This window comes from Monodon monoceros, unplaced genomic scaffold (genome assembly GCF_005190385.1).
Source record: "Monodon monoceros isolate NGI ecotype Baffin Bay Population unplaced genomic scaffold, NGI_Narwhal_1 Super_Scaffold_19, whole genome shotgun sequence".
Classification (NCBI taxonomy): Eukaryota; Metazoa; Chordata; class Mammalia; order Artiodactyla; family Monodontidae; genus Monodon; species Monodon monoceros.
Window position 1 is genome coordinate 81,729,538 of NW_021703775.1, and position 18,834 is coordinate 81,748,371.

The 18,834-nt window shown below is 55.1% G+C and overlaps 1 protein-coding gene across 6 annotated transcripts in view; it reads right to left on the reverse strand.

The window, feature by feature from the left end:
* ASAP2 (ArfGAP with SH3 domain, ankyrin repeat and PH domain 2) overlaps positions 1 to 18,834 on the reverse strand; it is a 156,522-nt gene that overhangs the window by 7,803 nt on the left and 129,885 nt on the right. For 4 of the 6 annotated variants that reach the window (XR_003795003.1, XM_029232702.1, XM_029232701.1 and 1 more), the window contains exons 16-23: positions 16,172 to 16,266; positions 11,134 to 11,323; positions 9,712 to 9,797; positions 7,729 to 7,844; positions 6,660 to 6,727; positions 5,384 to 5,497; positions 2,926 to 3,178; positions 392 to 526 (exon numbers count right to left, since the gene is read on the reverse strand). Coding sequence is in view for 5 of the 6 variants with exons in the window: in XM_029232702.1 (XP_029088535.1) it covers positions 392 to 526; positions 2,926 to 3,178; positions 5,384 to 5,497; positions 6,660 to 6,727; positions 7,729 to 7,844; positions 9,712 to 9,797; positions 11,134 to 11,323; positions 16,172 to 16,266 (1,057 nt within the window). In the remaining variant the exon portion in view is untranslated. The remainder of the gene's footprint in view (positions 1 to 391; positions 527 to 2,925; positions 3,179 to 5,383; positions 5,498 to 6,659; positions 6,728 to 7,728; positions 7,845 to 9,711; positions 9,798 to 11,133; positions 11,324 to 16,171; positions 16,267 to 18,834) is intronic. The other 2 variants (XM_029232706.1, XM_029232703.1) reach the window with 1 other exon arrangement.

The following is an 18,834-nucleotide window of genomic DNA, read 5'->3' on the forward strand; positions in this document are numbered from 1 at the left end:
CCCTCCCCCGGGTGCTGAGACTCTCACAGACATGTGACACTGAAGGGCAGAGCACAGACCAGATTATAGTTCACAGGAACACAGCCCAGCCTCGAGAACCACCCAATGGCCAAAGGCAGCCCCGGGGCCAATGTGTGAGAGACAGAAATGCTGCTGAAGTGCTCGGGGGACAGAGCAGGAGAGTGAAGGGCCCCCGTGGGGTGTGAGGCAGACAGGAGTCCGCCGCTGGGGGGCAGCGGCCGCAGGGCTGGGGCCACAGAAGAGCCACAGATCCCCAGGCAGCGCCGGGCAGCCGGCAGCGAGTGGCTGCCGAGAGACCCCCCCCCCCCCCCCGCAGCCATCCAGCTGCACAAAGCCCAACAGCGGGAAAGGAAAAAGGAAAAAAACGTACTGGTAGATGTCACGCGGAGAGGGGGCAGCGGTGGATGGACAGCTGGCGGATCTGACGAAGATCGCTGCCGGCTTACACTGTCCACACTTACAGAGTTTGTCTTCCACAGGGCGTTAGCTGAGGAGGCTGGCTGAACTGCACACGCACGCACATGCACACGCACGCACGTGCACACGCAGGCATGCACACGCACACGCACGAGCACAGAACAAAAACAGAAACAGAACACTGCATTATTGATCCTCTCCCCTATAAAATGGTACACATGACCCTTCCAGAATAACATTAAGGCCACAAATAGGACGTTGATTTAAAAAAAAATTCTTGTTTCTGGTATCTGGAAGACAGATACCAATACACACCGAACCAAAGATGCTCCGGGGAAAATTCCCAGTGGGTCTTCTCAGTCTTACCAATTTTATTTCTCAAATTTAAACACTGTTTGAAGTGGGAAATGATGACCACAGTGACCCTCCTGAGCACTGCACTTGGGGACAGGACGTCTGCTTGTCTCTACCCATCTCAGTCCTCCCTGTGGGGTCACCACCTCGCACAGGGGGGCACCTGTTCTCAGACAGAGCACGTGGAGAGAAGGCTGCAAATCAAAGACACCTGGTGAAGGGCAAACATTTCTGGCTGAAAGTCAGCTCAGGTGACACACCAGGGAGATGGCACCACCCTGGTCACACCCTTCCTCTGCCCACAAAGCTCCTCCTCATGGAGCAGCATCTGCTCAGGGCACAGGCATGACCGTGTCTGAGGCTGGGCCTGGAGATGGAAGCAGGCCACACCCGCACAGGGCCCACCCGGGGTCAGAGGGAGCCTTCACACGTCTGCCGTGGACAACGTCCTCCTCGATGCAGGGCCCGAGAACATCAATCCCGTCCTACTTGTTGTGTGGCGACTCCTCGTGGATCGAGTGTGGAACAGACGGAGAACAAAGGTACCCTTTGGGGGGCTGGCAGGGATGAAGGGCAATCTCCGTCACCAAAGGAAGAGACAGAGCTAATGGTGGGAGTGGCAGAAAGAAATGGGGGGAAAAAACCCCAAACTTTCTCATCCTAAGATTTTAAGAAAACAAGAAATAGAGGTGAACAGCTTTCTATTCCTCTTATATGACCCAACAGAGCAAAATAAAATCTTTCCTAACATGGCACACACAGTCAGTAAAAGTCACCAATGGGGTGGAGATAAACACAGGCACTGGGATCTGGGGGGAGGCAACGAGACGCACCCACAAGGCCCCAGCCACCGCAGCGGCCCCCGCCTGCCCGGGCCCCTCGCAGCTGGGGGACGTGACCTCCTTCCTTGCTGAGGGACCTCCCGGTCAGGCCTGGGTGCCCTGAACGAACGGGCTCTGTGGGCGGTGAGCGGGCGGGTTTCAGGGGTCTGCCCCGTGCAGCGTGGGTCCGCTCCTAAGGTGTGTGGCTCGGTGACCCAGACAAGAGGCTCATTAGCCTTCTCTGCCTCCCTGAGCACTGGGGGCAGAGCCGTGTGGGAGGGTCTGCAATACACTCAGGGCAGCTGGGGGGCGGCGGTGGGCACAGCCACCCCACACTGTGAGCACAGACCCCACAGGATGGCAGACGTGCGCACTCCTCCCTCCTGGGGCTCGCAGCACCACGGTCACGCGCCTACACGCCTCTGCCGGAGAGCAGCTCCCGTGCAAATGCAACTTGGGATTTACTTTGGGGACCACCATCGGCCTACAGCAGCCGTGGGCCCAGACATCACGCCCCATGGAGGCTCCTGCCCCCGGTCCCCTGGGAAGCCCTCTGGAGGCCCCAGCCCAGAGCTGGCCTGGCTACTTGCGGGACCTGCTTCAGGGAGCATCATGGCCAGTGGGCCTTCAGTGCTGGGCAAATCACTAAACCTCTGGGGGCTTAAGTTTCCATTTTTATAAAAACAAGAAACAGCATCTGTTGAGTTAAACTCACTGTGCTGTGACTGGGCGACTGAGGTTAGCACAGGAAGCTTTAGCACTTAAGGCGCTGGTAGGACCCTCGGGACTATTTCGTATCTTTACAGTTAGGCTGAGCACCGTTTCCCAAATTAGCATCTCTTTATCCTTCACTTCACGGGGACCACAAAGATAGGAAATAATCGGACGCCACAAGCTGGCCGAGTACAGGTCGGAGAAAGATAAAAAGGGAAAGAATGAAGGCAAAGGGAGCGGTAGAGAGGGGCGGACCGCAAAGAGAAAAGGACCAGGAAGAAGGTCTGCAGGAAAACATCCAGGGACCAGCAGCAGGTGCTGACCCCGCCATCTCAGGCCTACCCTGGTGGCATCCCTGCATCCCTCGAGTCACATGTGCCACACCCCTGCCCAGAACGAGAATGGAGTCAAGACACTCTACCACCATCCCAAGAATGACGGAGTTCTTTTAGGAAGCAAACAACGTAAGTACAAAACAAAGGACCCCAAATGAAAAAACATGTCCTGAAGCTAGCCCACACAAAGCAACTACAGCTTCCCCAAAGCAAAATCCCAACGACACCGCTCGTGCGTCCAGGGGCTGCCAACAGCTCAGTACCTTTGGCAACGTTCCGCGGGGGCAGCGGGGGAGCACTGGCGGCGCTGGGGGCCGCGGGCTGGGCGGGCGGTGGGCTGCTGCTCAGGATGGCTCCGTACGTCTCGTTCTGCAAGATGCTGGGCACGAAGCTCCTCTGCTTGTCCTTGGCCAGACTGGCGGCATCTCTGGCCAGAGACGCGGCATTGGACTGCAGCTGGCTGGAGCCCAGCTGGTAGAAGCTGACGGGCCGGTCTTCTCGCCGACTGGGACTGGGCTGCGGGGGTAGTGGGCGGAGGTGTGTGAAATACAGACGCGCGGACCTCTTGGGCACAGCGACTGACGTACTGGGTACAGCCTCAGGTACAGCAGTCTAACACCTGGGCACGGTGCATTTTTTACTGTTACGTGACAGCCGCAAAACCTAAAACTCACTCTTACCATGTCCCTTAACGGAAACACACACATGAAAAAAAGCCAGGATTTACAAAAACTTACAATTCTTCTTTCTGTGCAGAATTTAAAATATAAGCTATTTCACCTTTACCATCCAGAGTTACCTCAGCCCAGCTCTGTATTTCACTGCGTGTCCCCTCCATAAACACCCTTCTCTGACGGCAGAACAGCGCAGCTGCTCTAGGCACGCACGGCCACAGCGGATCCCCAACAGCCATACGGCTAATTCGGGGGAGATCAACGTCTTCTTCCCGTAGGAACTGGGACTCTTAAGAGTCCTCTAACTCAGGGGTCAGCAAATCACGGCCCACGGGGCCACAACCCGTTCTAATAAAGTTTTATTAGACAGCAGCCACGCCCATCATTTGCATATTGTCTGTGGCTGCCGTCAAGCCACCCTGGCAGAGCTGAGGAGTTGCAACAAAGCCTAAAACATTTATTATCTGGCCCTTTACGAGTCTGCTGACCCCTGCTCCACCTGAAAGCCATGTGCGTGAACCACGGACTTAATTAGATGGAAATTGTATTTCAAAGTCAGCTTCGTTATAATAGCTGTGATCTTGAGCAAATTAACCTTCCTGATCCTATTTCTCATCTGATAAGTGGGGCTAGCTTTATTCTTTTATTTTTATTTTTTGGTCTCGCCACGCGGCATGTGGGATTCTTAGTTCCCCGACCACGGACTGAACCTGGGCCCTTGGCAATGAGGGTGTGGAGTCCTAACCACTGGACCGCCAGGGAACTCCCTAGTGGGTCTGACTTTAACTGCCGGCACTGTGCCCGGAGCTTAGCAGGCATCAGTATCGGCAGTCACCGCCTCCTCCCCTCACAGGACCGCCCGCCCGGCCAAGGCTCTGGCCAACCAACGGCTCACGCCCAGCTCCAGTACGAGGAGCTCAGTGGCCAGTGGCTCTTCATACACAGTTTAAATTCCAACAAAGCCCATGGCTGTGCAAACCACCACCCGCCGCTCTCTGCTGAAGGGGTGGGGACGAGTGTCAGCGCCGCTGCCGGGCTTTCACTGGGTCCACGGCACCTGCCGAGTCACTGCCTGCACAACCCCGGGAATGTGACGTGTGCCTGACCAAGAGGCACTCGCTCCAGGGCAGGTGTTTCAAACCTTCTCCCCTTGTAAAGGCAACTCTAGCGTGAAACAGCCAGCTCCCCTCACTTTGATACCGTTTTACAGCTACCTTGGAAATTTCTTATTCCAAGAAACCATAAGTACGGATACTAGCTGCTCCATAAGCCGGGACAGTCCAGTACGTTTCGGAAATGCCATATATAAATAATCAGACATCAATACACATCAGGGCATTAAAGTCCTACAGTAAAAATTAAAACGTTACACCCGGCTCTCCCACTAATTTCACAGCAGCTAGGCGTATAGGCTTTGGAGTCAGTCTTCCTGGGTCTGACTCTGAGCCTCGTGTGAAGGTGGCAGCCTCCCAGGGGTGCCCTCAAGTGCACAAGACAGAGAGCATCATGAGGAGAGGCTGGACCAGGAGGCAAGAGCCCCAGGTTGGTCTCCAAATACTGGCTTCCCTGTGGCCAAGACATCCCCTCTCTTGAGGCCTGAATGACCCCATCTAATAAAGGAATGAGTTGGACCCAATGATCTCTAAGGGTCAGTGACTTCAGTGAAGGTTTTAAAGATCAACTAGGTGAACATGGTCACTGCTTCTGGGGGAAGCTGGCTCTTTATCACATTATCCATAGAAAGAGAGCTCCCTCTAAAATCCCCGAAAATCCAAGGCTCTCTGTATCTTTCCTTCATATCAGAAGGCGAGAAGCTGCCTCTGGTTACATAGTTATCGTTCGTTCATAGTCACGTCTGTAGGAGCTGGGAGACAGGAGGCAGTTATGGGAAGGGTAAAACCACAAACCTACTGAGATCACTGGAAGCAAAAAGTAAACCGTATTTCGTTTTCTGCAAACAGCTCTCTACCCTAACTACAGGCCAGGACCCACACCGCTCTGAAGGCCGCTGATCGTGACACTCAGCGCTCCACAAGCTGGCACAGACCTGCAGCTTCTCATCCACGTCGTCATCGCTCTCATCCAGGTCTTCATGGAGCAGTCGCCATTCATACTCGACGTGAACGTGAGAATTAAACCTTCCAGATAAGGCTTGGGTCAGCTGAGAACAACAAAGCACTGTTGGTGATGCTGCTCAAATACTCGGCCTTGTAAAGCGGGTGTCCACCAAGATGGCCAAGACGTAGCAGGCAGGGAGCCTGCACCCCGGTATGAGGCTGGCTTATACAATTCGCTGCGTCTCAAGTCAAGCCCCCACACTCCCTAATCCACAGATAACCTTGAAGCTCAAACCCGACCACTCCCATTTAGCGCTTTGTAAGCTGCAAAGTTGCAGCACACAGCCAAGGGGTGTTTGAGATCTAAAGGGTGACGGTCAGCCTGCACACGGGAGCGTCTCCATCTGAGGAGGAGGAACGTGTCCACTAACTGTTAACCCCGCTTTTCCTGACCAGCACGAGGGAATGAAGCCCTGCGGAAAATGACGTGAATGACCAGCTTCTCAATTCTCTCCAGGAAGGCAGACAGCTGGTTCCATTCTAGGTGCACAGGAGAGAAGTTAATCCATTAGATAAATGGGTGCCTTAGCACATTAGGGTCTGACTTTTCTCCAAAGCCAGACAGCAGCCATGTGGTCTCGGGCGACTTACTTAACCCTTCCGTACCTGTCTCCTCATCTGTAAAATGGGGTAACAGTAGGTACCTATTAATTAATGCTTTACAGTAATTATCAAGATTAAATGAGTTATTGGACGTGAAGTGCTTAGGATAAAAGCTGTTAGCAGTCCTACAGCTCTGCAGCACCGACTGTTAATGGCGCCACGGACTGAGCACTTACTCTGTGCCCACTGCTCTGCAGAGTTCAACAACGATTCCCCCCAAAAACCTGCGAACTGGTATGCCTGACCCTCCTTCACACACAAGGCAACGGCGGAGAGAGCTGGCATGACCTTCCCAAGCTGCAGCGGTGGAGCCCCCTGTAAACCCGGCCTGACCCAGAGGGGCCTCAGCTCCACTCACCCCAGACGAAGCCAGGGCCGCCGTCAACATGCGCCACCAGCACATACTGACTCGTGTTCCGAGTGTCACCATAGGGGGGCGGATGGTCACCTCCTCTCTAAGGGGCCCCAGGACACTTTCTCCGAGCCATCCCCTCTAGGCCACTGGGATCTGCTCAGGACCCTCCTGCAGGCTCCGAGAGAGCCCTCACCAGGGAGCGGCGTCCCCAACCCCACCCTGTCCGTGCCGGGTGGTGGGACACTCACCAGCTCCTCACAGCGCTCGTGCCTGAGGCGCTTGGCGATGTCCAGCGGCGTCTCTCCTGACTCGTTAGCTAAGAGGCGGGGGAACGAACAGACGTGTTACGGCAAAAGCAAGCAGAGGTCTGACACTGGGAGGCAAAAAGAACCCGGCGAAGCAGCACCAAACGGAACTGAGCACAACTAATGAAATCCAGCTAGTTTGCCCCAGTCGGTGCTGAACTGTCCTGAAATCGTACAGAACTGCAGCAGTGTGCAGTCGGTAAGGTTTTATAAGACAAGGTCTGAGCTAATCTAATGAAGATAAAACCACTGAAGTAGCCAACTAATGGAAATAAATATCCAAGGTACAAGTTGTTGAATAAAGCAGTTCACGGTAATTCTCTAAGCAAAAGCACTGCTAATCTAGTTCCAGGCATCTGACTGTAGAAGACTTTACACCTCCTTTTAAGCAGTCTGAAGATTTGGAATTGTGTATTTTCTTCTAAATGAGCCTCAGTCAATGAGATTTGATGATTAATTAAAAAAGAAAAAAACCCAACTTGGCTCGCAAGCAGGCATGTGCCTTCTTTCTGCTCGTTGCTCTCTGTTTAACAGTTCTTCAAAAGCTCCACCTCAGGACAGCATCACAGCCGGACACCCTCGGGCTAGACTGTGCCTGGCCAGCTACAGGTCAGGGTCCCACAGGGGAGGGAGGGATGAAGCCCAAGCAGACATGGGTCCCTCGTGGAGGCGGCTTGGTGCCAGTGAACGGAGGGGCAGTGAACAGTGACTCTCACCAGTAAACATGCCCACCCAGAGCCAGTGAGGGGCTCAGCATGATCCCAGGTGGGGGTCAGGAACAGGAGGGCGAGATGCCCAAACCTGGTCCAGGTCACCTGGGTACCAGCGACAGCTGCAGGGCCATCCTCTGCCTCTCAGAAAATGCCTGCACATGACGGCAAGCCTACAAGACAGCAGAGGGAAACTGCCGATGAGCACGAGACCACAGCAGCCTTGCAGGGCGGGACTGACTCCCCGGCTCTGCCCAGAGCCCCGCACCAGGAACTGCATGGGGCGGTGGGGGGAGGCTCACCGATGCCGATGGAGGCCTTGCCCCGCAGCAGCAGCTTGAGGCACTCGGCGCTGTCGGTCAGGCAGCAGTAATGCAGGGCCGTGCTGCCCTTGCCCGTCTGTTTGTCCAGGTTCCCACTGGCAAGGACGGGAACAGAGAAAGAGAACAGTGAGTCACAGGCCAGAGGACTGGGGCTGCCCGGGCAGGGACTCTCAGCTCTGCCAGGGTGGCTTGAAAGCAGCCATAGACAATATGCGAACAACGGGCATGGCTGCTTTCCTTCCCCGGGAGAGGCAGCCAGAACTCGGGTTCACGGAGGGCAGGGTTTCTCTCAATCCTCCTCTGGGGTGGGGGGCCCACAGCACCAGCCCTGCCTGTGGGCAGGAGAAGGCCTTGGCTTAAGGCCATTGGGGAATAAACAACAGTGGCAGAGCCCGCCAGAAAGGGAGCAAGGCACCTGTGCGCACCTGAGCAGGGGCACGGGCAGGTGAACCTGGCATCCCTCCCGCTTCACTGGAAGTGCCCGTCTGGGCCTTAGGAAGCATGCGTGACTTGCCCAGTCTGTCCCACACAGAAGGACGTGGTAAGCTTTTCTCATCTTACTAACAACACTCTTGCCAGGAAGGGGAAAAGCCGCTCTTCCAAAGTTCGGAGTCCCCAGGCTCCTCTGAGCTGCCCTGAAAACAGGCTACGGGGGAACCGTGAGGAGACCACAAAGATTCTTCCAACACAAAACAAAACCAGGAGATCCCAGGACAAGCCACTCAACCCACTGGTGGAGGTGGCCCTGGGCCTGTTCGGAGCTGGACAGACATGTGGGAACAGGAGCGTGCCCATCAGGAGGTGATGCCCGCAGCTCCCATCAGCAGGAAACCAGCCACACTTACTCCTTCCTCCCGCCCTCCTTTTCTTTTTTAAAGCAGCTACATTTTCAGTGTGAAAAAGGAGCCTCGCTTCTGATCTCCCCTCTACTCCTGCTGTCCTCCTCCCATTCTGGAAGAAAAGAAACCAGGATTCTGCTTCTCCTGCCCCTGAGAATTTGCACTGAGGGGGATGGCACCGCTCAGCTGCTCATGGAGCTGGCCCCTGCCACGCTCCTGGCACTGGGACAGCATTCAGGCTCCATCAGAGGACAGGGCGGTCCGAGCAGCTTCCTCCAGGCATCCAGAGAACTCCCGGCTCCTGGGGAAGGAGCTGCCTCCCAAGCTCCTCCACCTCTGGCCATGTCTTCTTCTGAAGACAGCCGGGAACGGCAGAAGATACAAAATGCAAAATCTCTCCTTGCTTCTGCTTCTTCTATTCCATCTGAAGCCAATTTAACCAGCACCGCCCCCTCCAGCACCCACCCACCCACCCACGCCAGGATCAGGCAGTCAGGATGCTCCTTGACGGGGCTTCACCACTGGCCTTCAGCTGCCAGGGAGGCCCCGCACCAAGCAAGGCAGAACGTACCAAATGGGACTACTGGGGCCAGGGAAGCCCGTCCGCGCATGTCCTCTCTAAAGTCAACTTCTAATTAAAAATAACAGCTTTTCCAACCACGCAGAATGCCCACAACCCCGAGTTGCGGTTTACAACGTCAGCTCGGCCAGCGGCTGCAGGAGGATCTCTGCTTCCTGCTTCCCTCTCGCTCTGCTCAGGGTGCCCCGCCTGGACCTCGTGGGACCCGCACCTCATGGCACAAGCAAAGGGGTGGTCATGGGGGCCACAGACAGAGGCTGCTTTCCCGGGGCTCGGAATTCAGCAGGCCTATCGACGGGGCGTCTCCCTGAGTCCCAGACACTAGAGGCGGGACCTCGCAGACCCCGGGAGGGGGCTTTATTAGGATTGCATCCGAATACTCCACACCTGGCAGCACTGTCCCTGTCCCATGATTCCTATTCAGACCCAGGGAAATTCCAGCATCTTGGCCACACAACTAAAGCAATGGGGCAACCCCTGGCTCCATTCTCAGAAACACCAAGGAACGAAATCAAACACCTTCCCTGATTTTAGAACACCTACCTGTTCTGAACTAGAAAGTCTACAATGTGAAGAGAAGTCCGGTCCACGGACCTGACAGCCAGGTGGAGGGCAGTTTCATCCGGCTCCTGAAGACCAAGCAGAAACATCCCAGAATTCCAAGGGGCGCATTCAATTCTGTGTCCCACATGAGAAAAACTGTGTATTTCTCTTCCAAAAGCCTCTACATCTTTCCTTTGAAAAACGTTACCTCTAAGATACCAAGGCCCCCTTTAATCTCCACGGCAAACTCTGCCCCTGGGAACCTGCAGTTTAGAGACTGGCCCTATTCCTCCTTACTCCACGGGAAATAATGAGGAATTCAGGGGTTTCATGGCAAAGTCCTCTCGATCTTTCTGCCCTCATCCCTGCACCTCAACATGAGGTGTTGCCTGTAAGAGGGGTCTCCGTTCTGGCTCCAGGAAGGTTCCCGGGCTCTTAAACCTGCTCCCTGGGTAAATATAAATGTACGTCTTAAATGCCGGGTTAAAATTTTTCATTCTATACTTAGAGATAACGCCATCAATGCTAATACCTGGACTGCCTTCAGTTGCCACTAAATGGCACATGACTACCCCTGCCTCTTCTGAAGGAAGTTCTGGCCGGTGGGAGAGAAGAATCACGAATGAAGGCTGTTTCAGGTAGGCGGGTGGGAGGGAGCTGGAGGCCAAGGGAGATCCAGGTAACGGGGAACGTGGGGCAGAGGGAGACAACGGGGCACCCCCTCCTCCTCGGCTGCAGCACAGCTCTGAGCTGAGCACACGCGGCCCTGGGCACCCTGGCTGCAGTTCCCTATCTTACTCTCGAACACTGGACATTACGGTTCCATACAACGTGCTCAGCTGCTAAGGGTGACCCAGTCCCGTGCGCCTTTATTCTGAGGGTAAGGAGGGTCCAGGGGGCTGTGGGTATGCGTCCACGAGGGTAAGGAGGGTCCAGGGGGCTGTGAGCGTGCGTCCAAGAGCACACCCGCGGAAGAGATTTAGGACACACCGGCCGTAACACTGGTTGTTTCCTGCAGACGGGTCCCGACGGTGAGACCCCACCCTCTTGGCCCAGTTCCCCCAGGGAGGAGGGCAAGGGGAGCAGGCTGGACAGCAGTGCACCAGGCCTGGTCCAAGCTCTCCTTCCCGGTGTGGCCTCGGGAGCTGCAGCCGAGGCTTGGCTGAGGCGCTAATGCGGCTCTCGGAAGACAGAAGGAGGCGCTTAGGCCTCTGAGAAGATGCTCCTTCCCCCAGGGATGGACCTTCCTTCCAGAGCTGCCATTACAGTTCTGGTTTAAGAATCAACCACTAGTTTCCTCCCCCAGGACTCACTGCCTCTTCTTTCAGAGTCACACGACTTTGTCAGCATTTCTGCTGACATTGCCTTGCCACTCCCCGCCCTCTCACCCTTTCTTTTCTCTTTTTACAGGTCTTTTCTTACATGTCCATTGGCCAGTGGGATTTTTTCTGTAAGATCCACACCATCAGCGTATGCTTGGAGTAATCCAAAAATATCTCTTGCTTTGACAGCCTCACAAAGGCTGTGAAGTTTTGCCGCGTTATCCGCGTGTCTTTTCCTTGCGTACTTCCTCTCAATGTACTTGGCAGTAATGTAGTCCTTTCTTGCATTCCTGAAATCAAACATAATTGCCTCGTAAATGATTAAGGGCCTCTATTCAAACAGATCCCAACACCCACTCATCTATAACTACTTAAAAAAAAATCCCGTCCCACCCTCCTCGTAATAAGCAGTACTGGCAGAAAGACGGGAAGCGGGAAGTGGGCGCCGTGTGGCTCCCCCTCGGCACCTGCGTTCGCTCAGCCTCCAGGCACTTTCAAGAGGCCAGAAACCCTCCAGCTGCCAAGACAAGTGGAATCAAGGCCCGGGTCTAAGGGCTAAGTGGCCAGGTCGCGGGGCTGGCAGCCCTCACGGGAAGCCTGTCTTCCTGTTTGCGGGCACCGTGCCTAGCAGACAGGCTCACCACACACCTGACGAACCAAACGAACTGTCCATCTTCGCGGTCCATTTCCTGGCCTTCACGCGGCCTTGTGTGTGCAGACCCCGCCTCTCAAAGGAGCTCGGAGTGCCAGCAACTCCAGGGGAGCCAAAGAAGCCCGGGCTCAAATCCCGCCCCACCACAGACTGACGTGCAACCCTGGGCAAGTATGTGGCCTCAAGTCTTCTTATCTGTGCAAATGCACACGGCCTGTGAGAAGGGAATGAGCTGACACGTTTGCTGCGCTCACGGCAGGTCCTTAGGGCCTCGGAAAGTACCGATGACCTTGAAAGACAGAGAGCAAGAAAACCAGTAGCTGCTGTTTCAGAGGACGCAGCATTTTGCCCCAAGGACTCTTCCAGCAGCAGCAACAGTAAGAAATGGAGACACGATTTTTGAGGGACAGTAAACACTAATTACTTCACGTGACAATCAAGTCAGAAGTGCCAAGAAACGACCCAGTGTCCATCAGCTGAGGAACAGGTGTCCATACAATGCAATACGATTCAGCCACAAAAGGAAGGAAGCACTGACACAGCCCATGATGTGGACGAACCCTGAAAACGTTAAGTTACGTGAAAGAAGCCAAACACTGAAGACCACACACTGTGTGATCCCATTTACTGAAATGCCCAGAACAGGCAAACCTGCAGACAGGTAAGCAGTTGCCCAGGGCTGGGAGAGCGAGGGGACAGAGTCGGGGATGGCTAACAGGTATGGGGGTTCGTTCTGGGGTGATAAAAATGTTCGAAAATTGCTTGTGGTGATGGATGCACAGCTGTGAATATACTGAAAGCCGGTAAATTGTACATTAAATGGGTGAATTGTATGGTATGTGAGTTACATTTCAACAAAGCTCTTAAAAAAAAAAAAGAATGTCAGGGAAAACCAAATTCCAGATACAGAAACCTGACTTTAGCCAAGAGAGCTACCAGGGATATAGGAAGAATGACACGAGAGGACTGAGCCCCCTGCTTCTTCTGCCCCCTTTCTGGAAAGTGTGAGGTACACTGAAATTTCACAAGGTCGGGCAGGGGAGGCTGAACTAGAAGAAGGGGCCCGGGCTCCGCCCCCCCCAGCCCCGCAGGCTGGTGGTCAGCTCTGAGAGCGCACAGCCACTCGGGCCTGGCTCTCGGTCACACGGCCGGATCCCAGCCCGGCTCCACGCCCCCCCCCCCACCCCCGGTGACCTTGGGCTGGCTACTCAACCTCTGTATTGTGAGCACAGCTGCTTGCAGGGCCTTGCAGGATTAGATGAGATGCCACACTGAGGGCTTTAGCCCAGGGTTTCGGATGTAATTACTGTGGCAGCATGGAACGAAGAGGGGCTGGTCGTGGCCCAGGTGGGTGGGGCCCACCAGCTCTTCTCTGCTGGGGCACCGCTCACTCCCACCCTGCCACCAGGGCTGCACCCACCACACCTGCTTCTACTACCGTCAGGGGCCCAGCCCCCCCACGTCAACTCACCAGGCTTCGGGAGTGGGCAGGTCAACTCCAGGCTCCCAGGGTGGCTAACACCACTCCGACTGCCTCACCCGATAAATCCACTGCCTGGGTGTTTCTAAACGCAGCCTCGTGTGAACCGTGCTGGTGGACTTCACACATCACCCCACACGTGGACAGCTGCTGCGGGCTTACAGGTCACATTGAGATGTGCTGTCCATCTGACCCTCACAACAGTGCTGTGAATGTGAGCCTGTCCCCTCCAGCAGCCGGACAGCTCTGGGGGCTGCCCTGCTTTGCTGGACTGAGCTCTCCTTCCAGGGGCTCCCAGCCAGCGTGCCGCTCAGGCTGCTGCCTGCTTCCCGTCTGTGGTTGACAACTGACAACCTGTCTGATGAAACTCTATGGGTCCCTTCTGATGGGCAGTGGGGCTGGACATGTGTCAAGGTTTAGGTGGCTCCAGTAATCACTGTGGGACAGTCAGGAAGGGGCTAGAGATGAACTGGACCTTTACTTTTTAAATGTATTATCCACTTGTCCAGGGCTCTGGGTCCCGTCCCCTGAAGGTTGTCCCTCCACAAGCTCAGGTACAGGTCTGTTCTGGGCAACACCACGCCCCATGGTTTCGTGGAGGGAGTTCACTCTGCCGGAGCGATTCCCCCACCCCCTCTTTCTTTGGGAAAGGCTAAGGCTTTTGGAGAAAAGGCAATGAACTTAATGTAAGAATGCATTTGGCATTCGTGTTCAGAGAGAGGGGCTTCTTATACTCCCGAAGGACAGGACGTGCACAGGAGAGAAACAGTCCTGTGGCCTCTGGGAGCAGACGCAAACCTGGCTGCTCCCCCTTCCCGCCTACGTGTATCTCTCAACACCCCCCAAATCCACCCGAGGATTCACAGGCCACGAGATGGTCTTTGGCTTCCCTTTCGACAAATTTATCTGCAGAAGGTGTGCTGCTCTGAGATAAGCCAGATTTAATCTGGAAGTAAAATATTAGCTTATTTAAGTAGCCACAGAGCTAGGACTTCACCTCTGACCCGTTGATTCATTATATATGTATTTCCCACCACAAGCAACATATTGTGGTGGGAGATACAAAAACGAGTAAGACGCAACTTATTAGAAAAATATGTGTAAATACCTCGGTACAGTGTAAAGTGGGATGAGCTGCTTTAAAACAGAACTAAGTGCTACAGGAGAACAGGAGCCCAGTGACTGATTTCAGCTGAGGAGGTATCAACGTGGGTAGCATTTTGCCATCACATTGGTCATCTGCTCTCATTTTGGAAAAACAAGAGGGGGAGGAGTAAACGTCCTTTTCATTTGTGCCAAGGCTGGGGGGCGGGGAGGGGCCCCAATGCAGATGCAACGTTTATATCCAAGAGTCCCAAGCAGATGGTATCCATTGTTTTAGAATCATCTTGCCCCACAGTAAACAAATGATCTGCTTTTATAAAGTGCCCCTGGTACTTGGAAGAAATGAGTTACCATATACTTTGTTCAAAGTTGATCAGTATTACAGCATTTCGGGAGACCAGTCCCTTCACCACGAGAGCAGGTGTCCCTTAGACAGTAAGTAAAGTGCCGCAGTGGGCCACGATGTTTCCTGTCCTAAACAGATCTTCTCGTATCCCAGGAAGAGTCAGCTCTCCTTGGGGTAACTCTCCAACTGACACCTGCCTCGAGAGGACACTAACTTTTCACGGCGTGTGGAATCAGCTCCCGGCATGTGTGCTGCCCCACTGCCCACGCCCATGGTGAGCAAGCAGGGCTGCCGACACCAAGCCGGTACAAGACGTGTGACCGCTTCACCCCTTCGCGCGTCCCAGCGACTCTGCGAGGTGGGGATGGCTGCACCTCTGTTTCTCTTAGGGGAAAAGGGCTCAGAGAGGTTGACGAACCTGCCCAGGTCCCACGATCGGGAAGGATGCAGCTTTCTGTGTCCCGCGCTGCCTCTCCAGGTCTGGGTAAGGATACAGACTTGGAACTCGGATCTTCATCAAGAAAGGACCATCACTTTATAGGCCCTGTGCCTGGAATCTAACGTCGCACCTCGTCCAATCTCAAGGAAACGCTTCCCCACTGACACTTGCTCCAGGGCCTGGACGTGAACTGACTGTCACCCAGCACCAACGCACGCGCGCTCACCTCAGACGCCGACACCTGCGAGGGTGTGGAACGCACACAGTACCTGCTCCTCCCTTTAGTTTGTCTAAGCTCCTTCACCGTATTAAGTCACCTCACCCAAGCGCAGAAGAACACAGATCCCATGAGCTCAGCTTCCAAAGACCGGCCGCCCACAAGCTGTTCCTGCCAAGGGCCGGGAACCACACCTCTCTGCAACGCTCTCCCAGCCACTGGTCTTCCCTGTCCGTGCCGAGCCCCAGGGGGAGCCCTGCCAGCACTTCTATCTCAGGCTGCTCCCAGGGAAGGGCTGTCTCGGTGGATGAACTTCCTCCTCTCCCTCACCACCTGTTTCTCCCTTGGCCTCCCCTGCCCACAGCGGGCCGGCTGGACGCCTCATGAGGCACGAAAGCTTCTTGATCAGGTTTTGTGTCCAAAGTAAAACAGAAACAAAGAAAAGCTTTTTGAAGGAAACAACACGCTCGACATTTGCACTGGGAAAGAGAACGGGACATAATCATGTATCTAGGACAACGGACCCTCCGCGCGGCTCAGAATTCACACTGAGAGAAGGCAGGTGGGAGAGCGACTCCCCTGCCCTGAGGCAGAAGCAAGGTGGTGCCCACACACCACCAGCAGAGGGCGCCACTCAGGACTCCCTCCGCCCCCGCCCACTGGCAAATCCGCTTTCCTCTGGCTCCTAAGAAAAGCTGCCAAACCGAATTTCTACTTGGACATCCAAAAAGGTTAAAGTGACTTTATAAACAACATAGGCTGATTTCTTCCCTAAAGAAGCAACAATCGATGCACCCAAGCTTGTTTATTCCCCTGCCTCGGGGCAGGGGGTGGGGGGTGGGGCCCGGGGACAAGGCCAACCTTTGCTCAGAAAGCGAGAACAGCCAGCCCCATACTTACATGTCACTGCTCGGGTTGGGTTTGATCAAGTCCTCAGCTGGAAGGCAACACTCCATAATCTCATTGAAGCCTGCATTCCCAATATTCTTGGCAAGCTGCAAAAACAAAAGCCTATTTCAGGGTTCTCAATTATTAATACCTTCCACTGCTACACACGACTCACACAGCTGATTTATTTAACGGTCACTAAGAAACAGAGCAATAAAGTGGTTTGCCTTTAATGAAGCTGGACAAAACCCAAACCCCAAAGGTACCCATAAAACTAGAGATAAGAAACAGCATGGCTCTCACAGAGCAGTGTTCTCAGAAGATGTGCTCTAGACAGAATGCCTCCGCGGACAGGGAGAGGCAGTAACTCAGCCCAGCTCGAGTTTCTTCCCCTTCTCCCCACCCCCCAAAAAGAACCTGTGCTCGCTCCGACTGAAACAGATCTAACAGCCTTTACCTGCACCAGCGAGGGGGTGGCTCAGGCAGCAGAGAGGGCGCTGGGCCAGGAAGCCAAGATTCGGGTTCAAATTGTGGTCCTATTTCCTGGCTTTGTGACCACAGGCAAGGCAGTTTACCCGAGCTTCAATTTTTTTTTTAATTAATTTATTTATTTTTGGCTGTGTTGGGTCTTCGTTTCTGCGCGAGGGCTTTCTCCAGTCGTGGTGAGCTGGGGGCCACTCTTCATCGCGGTTGGGCGGGCCTCTCGCTGTCGCGGCCTCTCGTTGCGGAGCACAGGCTCCAGACGCGCAGGCTCAGTAGTTGTGGCTCACGGGCCCAGCTGCTCTGCGGCATGTGGGATCCTCCCAGACCAGGGCTCAAACCCGTGTCCCCCGCATTAGCAGGCGGACTCTCAACCACTGTGCCACCAGGGAAGCCCCGAGCTTCAATTTTTTAATAATAAAATGCAGATACCTACCTACCTACCTTGCCAGGTTGTAATAATGATAAAATGAGATAATTTCTGTAAAAGCATTCAATAAACTAGAGCGTTAAAAGTGTATCTGTTCCAATGTAAGGTCCTTACTTGCCGATCAACCCCCTGACTCATCAGAAATGAGCAGGTTTTCACCAGTGCTCACTGATACAGGCACTGTGCTGGACGCGGCAGGTACAAGATAAACGCCAGGCCGCCCTGGCACGCTCCTGAACGGATGCGCAGATCTGGAGTGACCAGGATCCTTAAGAGCGCGGATTTCATCCCACCCCCAGCACCCAGCTCAGCACCTGACCGAGATCGGACCCTTCAATATCTAACGAAACAAAGAAACCGAATGGAAGCACCGGGCCCAGTGCTTTGGAGAGAACAGACATTTTCACTTCCACGTTGAAAACGATGCCGTGGGAGCAGCGACACTTCTGGTGCTTCTGCCCTCGGTGAGTCACGTGGACACAGGCTGAGTGGGACTCTCTGCGAGGAAAGGCTGAGCCCCAGTGGCCTCTTCTCGCTACAGGGGGACCGGCTGGAGCAACAGCCAAAGGGATGTGGGTCAGACAGGGCCGAACTTCCTGGTGGCAGGTAAGAGGGGATCTCGAGGGAGGCCGAAGGACAAGGGAAACACGCAGTCAGCCTGATAATCGGGTGGGGAGCCTTCCTAACTCTTCCCTGTCCTTGACAAGTGAACAGAGCTTCTGGATGCCCTGAGCCCCACGCTCTCAGCAGCCCTGCCTTGGGTCCTCGGTCCTCAGCCCTGGCCCCGGGGCCTCAAGGCAACGTCAGGTGGCAAAGCCCCAGGCTGCCTCACTGCACTTTCCTGGAGACAGGGCTGCCCGTCAGGGTGGTGCAGAGCAGGGGGCCCGGCGTACCATGGAGCTGACGCCCCGACGATTTCGGGGGCGCCTGGTGCCAGATCCAGGCTGAACCTCGGCGTCGGGGCCCCGGTTTAGAGCCAGGCCCACGCTTAAGGCCCCACCGTTCAGTGCAACGTGGACGCCATCCCGCACCCAAACCTAGTTATCTGCAGGGCAGTGACAGGACAAGCCACAGCACCTGCCCCTGGGAGCCTCCCGGTCTGCAAGGAGGAGGATCCCCCGGAATCCGAAAGCTGCTCCCCTTCTGCTTGGGCTTGGCTGGCTTACTAGGGGACAGCTGGTCCAGGGAGCCACCACGGCCGTGCGTCACACTCGTCCAACGTGGAGAAATATGCCGCCTCACAGCTTCACCAGGCTCCAGCGAATGGTTCAGCCTGCAGAGAACCTTCTGGAACCATCAACAAAAGCAAAGCACTTGCAGATGGAGGCTGCAGGGTCAGGTCAAGAAAATGTGCGGTCCAGCAGGCCGCACGGGCAGGAGCCTAGGCAGCAGGAGGGCTGGTTAAACGGCCCGGACACACACGCCCTCCACTCCCGGAGCCCCATCCCCGGCACATGGGGCCGCACCGAGGCTGATGGGGGACCCTGGGGTGTTCAGGTGCCGCGTCCTCAGGGAAGCGAGCCCCAGGACACACGCGGAGCCCTCGGGCAGGCTGGGCTCCGGGTCTGGCACACGGGCCTGCTCCAAGGGGCTCGGTCTAACGAGACAGAGGTTAATGAAAACGGAAAAGAAGGGCACCGTGATACGGGCTAGACTGAGTGCTACGGAGACGGCCAGGGGCCGGCAGCAGAGCAGGGACCTGGTCTAGACACCCGCTCTCCCACAGCCCGAATTTGCACGAAAGCCTGTGTGCGTCTCCCTCACT